The sequence below is a fragment of the Dasypus novemcinctus genome, chromosome 25, assembly GCF_030445035.2.
Source record: "Dasypus novemcinctus isolate mDasNov1 chromosome 25, mDasNov1.1.hap2, whole genome shotgun sequence".
NCBI classification, from domain to species: Eukaryota; Metazoa; Chordata; class Mammalia; order Cingulata; family Dasypodidae; genus Dasypus; species Dasypus novemcinctus.
In genome coordinates, this window is record NC_080697.1 from 34908556 (window position 1) to 34920705 (window position 12150).

The 12150-nt window shown below is 51.3% G+C and overlaps 1 protein-coding gene across 2 annotated transcripts in view; it reads right to left on the bottom strand.

Moving 5' to 3' along the window:
- Positions 1-645: 645 nt before the first annotated feature.
- The window catches only part of LOC131275991 (uncharacterized), a 50100-nt gene continuing 38595 nt past the window's right edge, over positions 646-12150 (bottom strand). The window contains exons 2-5 of one of the 2 annotated variants that reach the window (XM_058287895.1): positions 5310-5460; positions 3956-4050; positions 3687-3883; positions 646-3183 (exon numbers count right to left, since the gene is read on the bottom strand). In XM_058287895.1, the coding sequence (XP_058143878.1) occupies positions 3169-3183; positions 3687-3883; positions 3956-4050; positions 5310-5460 (458 nt within the window). In that variant the 3' untranslated portion in view covers positions 646-3168. Of the gene's footprint in view, positions 3184-3686; positions 4564-5309; positions 5461-12150 lie in introns of those variants that run through there. The other variant, XR_009183459.2, reaches the window with a different exon arrangement.

Here is a 12150-nt window from a genome sequence, read left to right on the forward strand (position 1 = left end):
ACTACCGCCTTCTTGGTAAAGGTTTTACTTCTCGGAAGAAAGATGGTGGCTCACGGTAAGTGTGGACTAGCATGGGAAGCCAGGGCTTCCCACCACACCCACTCCTCTTTAGCTGAAGAGTTTTCTGCCGATGTGTCTGCCTTCTCGGGACTGAGGAAGCCACTTCCCTGTCACCTCAGGAAGCGGAGTCTGTGCACAGAAAACATGTGGGTGAGAGAGGGGTGGTCACTGTTCAGATTTTTGGCTCCTAAACGCACTCCCAGCTACATCATTACTTGGTCATCTTCCCAACCTTTGTTTTTCCTGCCTTCTCACTGCAACTCAGGGAAGCCCAAACAGGAACCTCACTAACTATTGTGCCTGAATTCTACTAGTGATATAAATATTGATTCCCTTCACTTTCATCCGCTTTATCATTTTCAAAGGATGTTTCCGCCCATTATCCCATTTGATCTTCCCAGTGTTTTATCGTCACAAGTTTCCTCAGAGGTCCCTGTTTGTTCCCATTTCCGTTACTTTTGACCGAACTCTCCTCCATGGGCCAAGCCCCTTTTCCCAATAATGAAGACCATCATGGCAAGTCAGCCTTCCAGGTGCTTCTTGGTTTCCCGAGGCTGCCGTGTAAAGGATCACAAACTGGGTAGCTTAAAAACAACAGAAATTTATTTTTGCACAGTGCTGGAAGCCAGAATTGTTGGCAGGGCCACACTCTTTCTGGAGGCTCTAGGGGAAGAACTTGCAGCTTTGGGCAGTTGCTGGCTTCTTTGGCTTGTGCCTACTACATCAGTCTTGTCCCTGCCTCCATTTTCACATGGCCTTCTCCTGTCTGTTTTTTTTCCCACTTCTGTCTCACAACTCCTGCCTTTTTTATCTAAGGACACTTGTCATTGGATTTAGGATCCTCCTGGGACATTCAGAATTAACTTCTCATCTCAAGATCCTTAATTCCACCTGCAATGATGCTTTTTCCAAATAGCTAACATTCACAAGATCTGGGGATTGGAACATGACCATATCCTTTGGGACCACTGTGCAACTCACTACGGCGCTGAAACGACTTTAAAGCGCTTACGTTAACAGGCCATCTGTGAACACCGGTTATGCAAACACCTCAACTCAGCCTGATTCAGCTATTCTAGGCTTGCCTTAATTTTTAATTCACTTGAACACTTCTGAGAAACTATGACATGCAAGGCACCGTGTGAGAAAACACTAAGGACACAAAATAGAATGCACGATCATATCCTCAAGGAGCTCACAAATATTGAAAGTGAGACTTATATCAAGCAGCCGTGATAGGAGGAATGCAGGGTTATGAGTTAAAGTGCCTAAAGCACAAAGCCTGTCCCAGGAGGGAGCGAGACCCAGCTCTGCTGTTCACCAGCAGTGCGACATTCAGCAGTCTCGTCTGTAATGGAGACAACAGAGTGACCATTTACCAAATGCCCGCTCTGTGCCAGGTGCTCCACAACCCTAATCCAGCGAGTGCTCACTCTGCCCTCTGAGGCTGCCACTACCATCTCCACTTAACAAGTGAGAAAAGTGAAGCTTGCACGAAGTAGCACCCAGTAAATGGCAGAGTTGGGAATCAGCTCTGTGAAGGTTTGGCTTCCGAGCCCAGGCTCTTTCCATTTCCGGATGCTGCCTTGCAAGACTACTCTAAGGATTAAATGAGATTTTGTATGCAAAATGCCTAGCATCTGCCTCCCAGCAGGTTCCTGGGGAAAAAAAAGCAGCTATCCTGGTCCTATAACTCAGCCTTCTTTCCCTGCCCACAGCTTTCTCTGCTACATTGTGCTGCCTCCCTGATGAAGTGTATGGGTATGTTTTTTTGGTTCCCCTCATAATAATTAATGTGTGTACCAACATGTTTATGGAAACTAGCTTAAACCATGCCTTTCATCTCTAAGGACCCAAGCACACTCCCAGCTGCGGAGGCCGGCTCCTCTCAGCCAAACAAAGGGGAGGGAATTATCCAGGAAAATTCTGACAAAGGAAGCAATAACGTTGGCCTGACTCATGTGAGTGCCTCATGCCAAAGCTGGGTCTTTCTGCCTGAATTACCTGGGTGACAGGTCTGCACAGACCCAGATGCTTTAGTTATTTTTCTTATTGGTCCCTTGAGTTGCACTCCTCACCCTGCACAGCCTGGGCAAGACAAAAGCAAGGTGCGGAGGCTGGGCTAGGGGCTAGGACAGCACCCAGAGCCCTGCAGCCAGCCTTGGGGGTTGGGGAAAGTGGGGGAGACCCCCCACCCTCCCCACCCCTAAACCTTAGTAGCTGTACCAGAGGGTGGAGGGTGGCTAGAGGGGTGCCTCCCTTTTCTTTTTCCAGCGTCTCTCACCCCACTGTGCCCCCCTGCCCACCCCAGGTGCCTGCCTAGGCTTGGTGAGCATCAACTAATCCCTGCTGGAGATTATCCAGCCTGGGCAGACCAGCGTTTTAGTAATAATAATGCTTCTTACATTTCTGCAACATTGGGCTTTCACATCCATTATCTCGTCTGATCACACAGCAACCTTGGGGACAAGGATTCCTGTCGCCATTTTTGATTAAAATGAGAGAGAGAAAGAAAGTAAGGGAAGAGGTTTATCTCAGGTCACCCACCAGGCCAGCAAAGAGCAGAGCCAGCACCAAACTAAGGGGAGGGGAACACCTGAATTAAGGTTTTCTGACCCTGGGATTTGTTCAAGTTTCACCCCAACATGCTGGACTTTTAAATAACATCCAAGACCCAAAGGAGTGAATTTTTAATGGGGGAATTTCTGGCCCCCATGAGAGTGATGGGAGAGTTGTTTTGGGGTGTGTGGGGCCTTTCAAGAGCTTGTCAAACTATATCCCAAAGGCAGGTGCTTCCTCATGGGGCATGCATGGGGTAGGGGCGGGGTACAGGTCAAACATCGTGACTCCTAAGAACAAGATGACAGCTCTTGGCAGGGGCTTGGAATCCCAGGCAGTAAATTTGAGATGCAGATGGGAAAGCGCACTGACCAGATGCTCGGCGATGATAGTGAACCCAGACAAGAGCAGAGTGAGCCATGTGGTTTGACATCTCCCCTGGCAGAAATGCTGGGCTGAGACAGAAGCGAGTGGCGGCACATACCCTGGGTAACGAGAACTTGCAGAGCACTTTTCGACAAGAATCGGAAAGGTCTTGGCAAACATCAATTAATTTTGCCCACTCTGTAAAGAGAGAGAAACTATTTTCCATATGGATAAACCCCAGGTCCAAATGCTCAGTGCCTGCCTCTGACATCACTCCACCCCATGCACCACCTCCCCACCCAGGCTCCCCAGATTCCCCAGCCAAGAGGGGACCAAGCTACCAAATTGAACATCTGGTCCTGGAAGGTGTGCCTATTTGCCTGATACCCTGGTCAAATTCTTCTAAACTTGAGGGATTTTAGTCCCACATCTCTTTTTAAAGCACTAGTGGAGACAAAGTTTTAGGGCTTGGCTTCTTCCCCAGCTACTTTCCTTTTATCTTTGTCCTTCTGGGGTCATTGGTAGAGAATTTACCTCATCTACTGATCTGGGCTAGGAACCCTCAGGATGCCCCAAATGGTGAGGGGGTTGGTAAAGTATCAGAACTCAAAAGGTAGTTCCTGTGGCTCTACCTCTAAACAGATTTTTTTTTTAAGATTTAAAAAAAATTTATTCTACTCCGCCTCTCCCGCCCCTCCCACCTTTGTGCTCCGTCTGCTCTCTGTGTCCATTCGGTGCGCCTTCTGTGTCTGCTTGTCTCCCTTTGTTTCTTTATCTTGCTGCGCCAGCTGCTCCCCAGGGCGGGCCAGCTTGCTTTCATCAGGAGGCTGCGGGAATTGAACCTGGGACCTTCCATATGGTAGACAGAAGCCCAATCCCTTGAGCCGCATCCGCTTCCCTAAATAGATTTTTCATTTTCATTTCCAGACCTCGAACACCATGCCCTTCTTTTCCAGGCCCATCAACTTACTTTCCTCCAAAGCTTGTAGTGCTCTGTAAAGTGTTACATACACCGAACTTATTATCCTTCTACTTGTTAGCAGAATTACTTTCCAATTGTTAGTGCTGCACGTGCACAGAATTGCATGATGGTTTACGATGTCATAAAACAGTAAGAAAAAAAAGAGAAAACACAAAATTGTGATGCTGAAATTAAAATATTTTAGAAAATCAATGTCTGGGGGAGTTCTCATGAATTCATGCAGCTAGGCTTTAGGGACTTGTAAGGCATTCATTCAGCAAGGAGTTGTTGAGGGTTTCTGAGGCCCAGAGCTGTGTCAGGCACGGCGAGCACTGGGCTTAGAACCCAGAACAGGCTTTCCTGTCCTAGAACTCCAGTTTAGTGGGAGAGAAAAATGGCAAGGATTATGAGGTAAACCGCCTTACACGGGGCACCGTGCTTAGCGGGGCTTTTCCTCAGCTTTCCTGTTTTCTCAATGAGCTGCTCCGTCCACAACAAACTCTTGTAACATCACTCCCAGTGAGTCTGGACTTGCTGACACTTCAACCACCTCTCTTACCTTTCTTCTCTTGATTATTTTCAAGCATAAGCTGAGAGGCTCTTTCAGATTCCAATTTCTTAGAAAAAAATTGAAACAAAACAATCCCTGAAGCCTAAATTCAACCCTTCTCAATGCCCAAAAGGCCCTATTCGGGTCATTTCACCTCTCCTTTCCGACTTCGGACCGTGAAGGTCCCTCCCCGGGGCCGAGCCTGCGCCACACAGAACAGATCCGCGCAGCCCCGCCCCCGCCGCGCCCCGCCCCCGCCGCGCCCCGCCCCCGCGCCGCGCCCCCCGCCGCGCCCCGCCCCCCGCCGCGCCCCGCCCCCCGCCCCGCCCCCGCCGCGCCCCGCCCCCGCCGCGCCCCGCCCCCGCCGCGCCCCGCCCGCGCCGCGCCCCGCCCCCCGCCGCGCGCCGCCCCCCGCCGCGCCCCCCGCCGCGCACCGCCCCCCGCCGCGCCCCCCGCCGCGCCCCGCCCCCCGCCCCGCCCCGCCCCCCGCCGCGCCCCGCCCCCCGCCGCGCCCCGCCCCCCGCCGCGCCCCGCCCCCGCCGCGCCCCGCCCGCGCCGCGCCCCGCCCGCGCCGCGCCCCGCCCCCCGCCGCGCGCCGCCCCCCGCCGCGCCCCCCGCCGCGCCCCGCCCCGCCCCGCCCCCGCCGCGCCCCGCCCCCGCCGCGCCCCGCCCCCCGCCGCGCGCCGCGCCCCGCCCCCGCCCCCCGCCGCGCCCCCCGCCGCGCCCCGCCCCGCCCCGCCCCCGCCGCGCCCCGCCCCCCGCCGCGCGCCCCGCCCCCGCTCGGTCTTTCGGCGTGGGCTCGTGTCTCCTCACCTGGCAAGTGGTACCGAAACAGACGGGTTTAGACCTGTCCGGGATTTGTCCCAGACGCTGTCCTCCTCGCTGTTTCGCACTGGTTTGCTTTCTAGAGACGGTATCACATTCTTTCCCCCATTCGCTCTCGTCTCCTTTGATCTCCTTCTCCCTGGAAAATGGAATATTGTCTCCTAACCATACTCCCTGAATTCTTACCCCTTTCTAGCGACGCACGTTGGGTAACTCACAGCTTTCCAAGCCTTGAACATCGCGTCCAGGCGGACTTACAAAGCAGTGATGTGGTTTTTCTGCAGTGTTAACACACCGATGAAATACGAGCGTTTTTGGTGTCACAACCGCCTTTCAATAACTCAAGTTGGCATTTTTTGAATGAAAACCCTGCATCAGGCACTGGGTTAAATATTTTACCTGCATTTTCTTATTTAACCTTCGCAATAACTCTTTTGAGGTACATTCTATTATTACCTTCCCTTTACCTGTAGGAAAACCAAGACAGAAAGAGGTTGGATAATATTGCCCAGAATCACACAGATTATATCTGAGAAAGACTAAATTGGGCCCAGCGAGTCAGCTTCAGGTCCCACGCTGGTGACCACCTTCTACTGCCTCTCCCCTGCAGCCAACTGCCAGGCTGTCCTCACGGTGTAGTCCCCAGGGACAATTCACCTCGGCTTTTAAGGCCCGAGCCCCCAGGAGTTAACAATGAAGAGCCCAAGGAGAAAAGTCATCTCCGGGAACTAGGTAAGGGAGAGGGGTTAGGGGCCCTTCAGAATCCTCCTTTATCAGTGACTTTTCTATTCACTAATGGTCATTAGTCACCCAAGACACAGAAATGGAGTGGAATGAACCTACCAGCTGTGGAGCATTAGTAGGTAAGTCTCCACTCTGGGACTCAAGTTTTCCCATCAGTAAAATGGACGTGATAATTCCTGCTCTGCCTAATAGGGTTACTTTAAGGGTAAATGAGAGTGTGGGAGAAAAACAACAGCAACATGAGTGTGAAAGCACCCAGTAACGATAATGTGCGGCATAAATATGATGAGGATAATTCTTTGTAATTGGGTGGTTCATATGGAGGATAATATTTTAAAATATGGTCACACGGGATTTTCCCCCTTCGTGTTTCTTTCAATTCCTTTGGCTCTCTTAGGTAGCAGCTGTGAGGCCAGTGTGAGCTTATTTCCTCTGCAAAGGAGGTGAAAGCAGAATAAGACAGAGGAATATAAAGGGGAGATCTTGGTTCTTGAGTTTCAAAAGTTCTGGGGTTGATAGAAGTGTTCTCTATCTTGATAAACCTGAACACTTAAGATCTGTGCATTCGTTGAATGTACAGTTTAGATGGACTGTAGGATATGTGGATGAATTCTAAATAAAATTACTTTAAAAAGAAAAAGATCTGAGCATTTTATTGCACTGCTACTTAAAAAACCAAAACAAAACAAAGCTGAGGTCCACAGAGGGACAGAAAGGACTCAGGACATAAACAATGTATTTGACAAAAAAATGTGGTATGGGCAAGACTTCCCCTTCCCCGGGGGATTTGTCCGGGTGGATGGGACCTTTGACCACCTCCAGAGTTTTCTGCCCGTAGTACAAGACAGGAGCTGCTGAAGCATGTCCCTGAACCCACGAGGAACATGAAAATATTCCAGCAAGGAGACAGGTCAGGGCGGACCATGTGGGCAAATGGCGTGGATGCTTGGCAGAAGCTCCGATGGGAGAGTAGATGTTCCAGGTGATACTTGTGCAAGATGGTGATACTTGTGCAAGACGGTGACACTGAAGACATGCCCCATTCCCAAAGCCTCTGCGCTATGTAATGCCTGCCACCTCACCCTGCCCTGGGAACTTAAACTCTGGGCCAAATAGGTTAGGCGATCTTGAAAATGAGTGAGATTAAGTGTCACCAACCCAGAAGAGTCAGGGCTACTCATATAGAAAAATAAAGTTACAGTGTTTTGTATACTCAGGTTTACTTTTTGAGAGTCGCTCCTGTAAATTTTCTTAGGTTGGAAAGCCTGTAGCATACAGAGTGAATCTTTGAGATGTTCCCAAACTGCTCACAGCACTCAGGGCTTAAGCCCTTTAAAATAGATGTCCAATCTGTTACACAAAGGTTGTTCAGACTCTAGAAGGAGGTGGTTCCATGAAGTCTTGTCATTGAAAAGTCTGGGCAATGGCCTTATTTGAGTATTTCTTTGTAATAAGCTATAGCTTAATGCAATGGCTTTATAATCTCGGACTGTGGGGAGTGGGACAATGTGTCACCCCTCCCCCAGCTTCTCTTGATTAAGGGAGGCATCTTGGAACATTTGCTTCCTTTACAGAAACACCCTTTCTTTCCACCCCAGGCCTCTCCCAGGAATCACTGCTGAGCTTGTCTTCCCTGATGAAGGTCTAATGATGGAGGATGCCTGCTGGCCGCCCACCACCACACCTGGGAAGGTTTCCAGGGGCAGAAGCCCCTCCGTTAACATGTGACTTTGCCGACGTCCATGCCAGGGGAACCGGACGTGCCGCGGGAGAATAATGTGGGGGCAGCCAGAGCCCTGGATCAGCGGTTACTGAATCCCACAAAGATGGAAAGTGAACAGAAAAGAGGAGCCAAATTGTTTACTAGCCTCAGTCATACACACAAAATGCACCAACACCAAACTCCAACAGTCAGGAACATGACTTGCTGTATCGATTTGCTGTATAAGGCAGTTCTGCCATTCACTGGTTGTGTGCCTTCAGGCAAGTGACCGAACATCTCTGAATCTGTTTCCTTGGATGGGGCATCTGTCTACCACATGGGAGTTCTGCAGTTCAAACTCTGGGCCTCCTTGACCCGTGTGCAGCAGGCCCATGCGCAGTGCTGATGCACACAGGGGGTGCCCTGCCATGCGGGGGTGTCCCCCAGGCAGGGGGTGCCCTGCCACGAGGGGGTGTCCCCGCATAGGGGAGCCCCACGCGCAAGGAGTGCACCCCATAAGGAGAGCCACCCAGCGTGAAAGAAAGCACAGCCTGCCAAGGACGGCGCCACACACATGGAGAGCTGACACAAGATGATTCAACAAAAAGAAACACAGATTGCTGGTGCCGCTGATAAGGATAGAAGTGTTCACAGAAGAACACACAGCGAAGGGACACAGAGAGCAGACAACTGGGAGGGGGAAGGGAGAGAAATAAATTTTAAAAAAATCTTAAAAAAAAAAGACATCAGAGAATGGTGGCTGTGGCTCAGCAGTTGAGCACCTGCCTCCCACATGGGAGGTCCTGGGTTCGGTTTCTGATGCCTCCTAAAGAAAAAACTGAGCAAACAAGAAGCAAAACAAATGACAAGCAAACAACTAGCAAGCAGTCCCAACACAGGGGAGCTGATGTGGCTCAGTGGCTGAGCGCCAGCCTCCCTCACATGAGGTCCTGGGTTCAATCCCTGGTCCTGGTACCTCAAAAAAAAAAAAGGACATAAAAAAACATCTACCTGGGAAACGGATTTGGCCCAATGGATAGGGCATCCACCTACCACATGGGAGGTCCAGGGTTCAAACCCAGGGCCTCCTGACCCTTGTGATGAGCTGGCCCACGCACAGTGCTGATGCGTGCAAGGAGTGCCGTGCCATGCAGGGATGTGCATACGGGAGCCCCATGTGCAAGGAGCACGCCCTGTAAGGAGAGCCGCCCAGTGTGAAAAAAGTGTAGCCTGCTCAGGAGTGGCGCTGCACACACATGGAGAGCTGACGCAGCAAGATGATTCAATAAAACGAGACACAGATTCTGGGTGCCGCTTACAAGAATACAAGCGGACACAGAAGAACACACAGCGAATGGACACAGAGCAGTCAACTGGGGAGGGGGGTGGGGAAGGGGAGAGAAATTAAAATAATAATAACATCTGCCTTATAGCAACATTCTGAAGGTTAAATGAAGAAAGCACTTTGTGTCTAGAACTATTTAAGGTATGATATATATGTAATATGAATATCAATAACTAGATCAAATTTGTAATTGCCAAATGTTAAACCCATTTAGGGGTATGTGGATTTGTATGTGTTACCCCTTTAGAAGTCTCTCAGGAAGAAGATATTTTGAGGGGTAGCCATTTGTATTTTCACTGGAAATTCTGGCCTTCTTCAAATGTCTCATTTATGTAGAAAAGTGCATCTTGGTTCTAAATATCTTCACCCTCCCCCACTCTGCTGTTTGCTGTCTGTGTCCATTCGCTGTGTTGTCTTCTGTGTCTGTTTCTTTTTGTCTTCTCGTTTTCTCTTCTAGGCTTCACCAGGACTTGGCCCCATTGACCTCCGATGTGGGAGAGAGGTTCCCTGTTGCTTGCGCCACCTCAGTTTCTGGTTTCTGTTTTGTCTCGCCTTGACTCTTCCCTGTGTCTCTCTTCTGTTGTGTCATCATCTTGCTGCATCGCTCGGGCATGCCTTTACCAGGAGGCTGCATGGATTGAACCTGGGTCTTCCCATATGATAGATGGACGCCCAGTTGCTGGAGCCACATCCCCTTCCCTGGATATTTTCTTCTTCATTTTTTCAACTCATATTTGCTGACTAGTCTGGCACCACCGAATCTCCACCAAGATCATCTCTGTCCCAGACTCTGACACTCACCCAGTCCTTAACAACAGGTATAGGAGGTCCCAGGCCAGCAACAGGTCGCTGTTCGCCCCCTTCTGGAAAGGTCACCGAAGGCCTAGCTGTCACATTGGTCCCACTGTGGTGGGAGGTGAGAACACAGTCCAGAGCCTTTACAAGGTAACTAAATATAAGTTTGAGCCTTGGGGCTCAAAATGGGGAACCCAAGTTCATTTTCAAAGTTCTTGGGTTAAACTTGGGATAAAAGACAGGAGATGAACCCAGAGGATCTGAATGAAGCTGGACAGACTCCAGGTGGAGAGGGGAGGGAAAGTGATAATGTGACCACAGCCCTATCATTCGAGCAGCTGGTGCCACATGGGTCTGCCCGGCTTAGGCACAGAGGCCTGGGGCCACGGCTCCCAGGCTCAGTCTCACAACTCGTGCTCCACGACCTTGGTGCTCTGGTTCTCTAGGAACTGGGTTTCTGACAGTCCTCCAGCTTCCCCCGAGAACGAGGTGTCCCGCCTCTAGGTGTCCTGCCTCTGAGCTGCCTTTTCCTGTGCCCCTTCTCACACTGGCCCGCCTGGCTGGGACCCTGTCTGCTCCACTCTGTTCCATTCTTGTTTGGACAAATGCCCAGACTCTTGGTCTTGGCAAATGAGAGTGTCTTCTCCCCCCAGACAGATTTCCGGCCTTCAGATCCTGCTGGTATACCTGGGCCTCCTTTGACCGGATGTGGCTGGCTGCTACGTCCAGTGCTGTCCTGGCCTCCTGGTTTTGGCCCATCCCAAAAGCACACACCGTGTGTGATGACCCTTTACGTGTGTGCCCTGTAAATCGCTCTCACAGAGCTCTCCCTACTGGCCCTTTATGACATGGAACACAATTTGTTTGCTTGTGCTTCTGATTGCCTTTTTTTCCTGCTAAATTATAAACATTCCGAGACCAAGGACTAAATCTATTCTCTTCACTGCTGAGTCCTTAGTAGCTAGCACAAGGAATATTTGCTGAATGAATGAATGAATGAATGACTACTGAACAAAGGAATGTATATATACTCCATTTCATTCCCAGAAGAGATTTTAGGCAGCTTCCTTCTCACATCTACTGTTTTCCTTGATTCCTGAGCCTCAAGGGTATGTTAACCCTGTCTAAAGATGAGACAAGAGAGGTCCAGAGAGTATTCATGGCACGACTTGCCTAAGGCGGCACAGCACAGCTGAGCATAGCTGGGACTGGAACCTTGATCTGGGGTCTGGTGGCTCTAACGCCTTTTTGCAAGTCTTGAGGGGATGAAAACACACACACACTTGCAATATCTAGTAGTAATGTAAGTGTAGGATAATATAAAATAAACAGTGACCTTCGGGACATTTCTCTTAAACTGCTCCCCTGTTCCCGTCCCCCCCAATCTCCCCAGCCTTGGGGAAGACGCCTGTGGAGGAGGAAGCATTGACTTCGACATTCCTGACATTTCAGTGTCAACAAACCATGGCAACCCCATCTCTGTCCCAGAACATTCCCTGGGGGCAGGCAGGCTGCAGTCTTTTCGCATGAAGTGCTGGGTGGAGGGGGGAAGGGGGCTGGAGAGGAGTCCCTATGGCTCCCAGATCCTCTGTGGGGGCCTCTGGGGGCCTCTGGCCTCTGTAGGACCCCAGTCTCCACTACGTCTGGCACGGCCTTTCCTGCTGACTTCACCCTGATCCCCAAACGGCCATTTTCCAGGGTCACATCTCAAACAGCTGCACAGGCAGAATTTCGAAAGGACCCCCTCTCCTGTGGGGAGAATGGGAAAGCGGATGTGTCTCAAGTTACACCCACTGTCCCTCAGGTCCTAAAGGAAGACGCCACAGGGTGGGGTTTACCTCCTGCTCTTGAGACTCACCGAGCCTCCCACACACCACTCCCTGGCAGCCCACCAAGTCAAGCCTCAGACAGCAGCGTCTGCTCCGGGCAGGCTGGCGCCCCCCGCTGCCGTCCTAGAGCCTGCCCTCCCTGGTTCTCGTCAGCGGGCGCCTCAGCTCTCTTCTCCACGCCCGCTCCAGCACCTACCCTGGTCCCTCAGGTTTGGTGGCTGCCCTTCTGGCCTCTCTAACTTCAGCTGCCCACTCCTTCCAGCCCCTTGGCTTTTGCCCACACCTCCTAGACTAGGCAGGGCCCCCCAATTAGAAGAGAAGGTGCTCGCCCTCCAAGGAGGCAGCAGGGAAGGTTGCTCCTGTGTGTCTGCTCAGACGCTTTCTTGGCAGGCCCGCACCACCTCATCGCTGGCA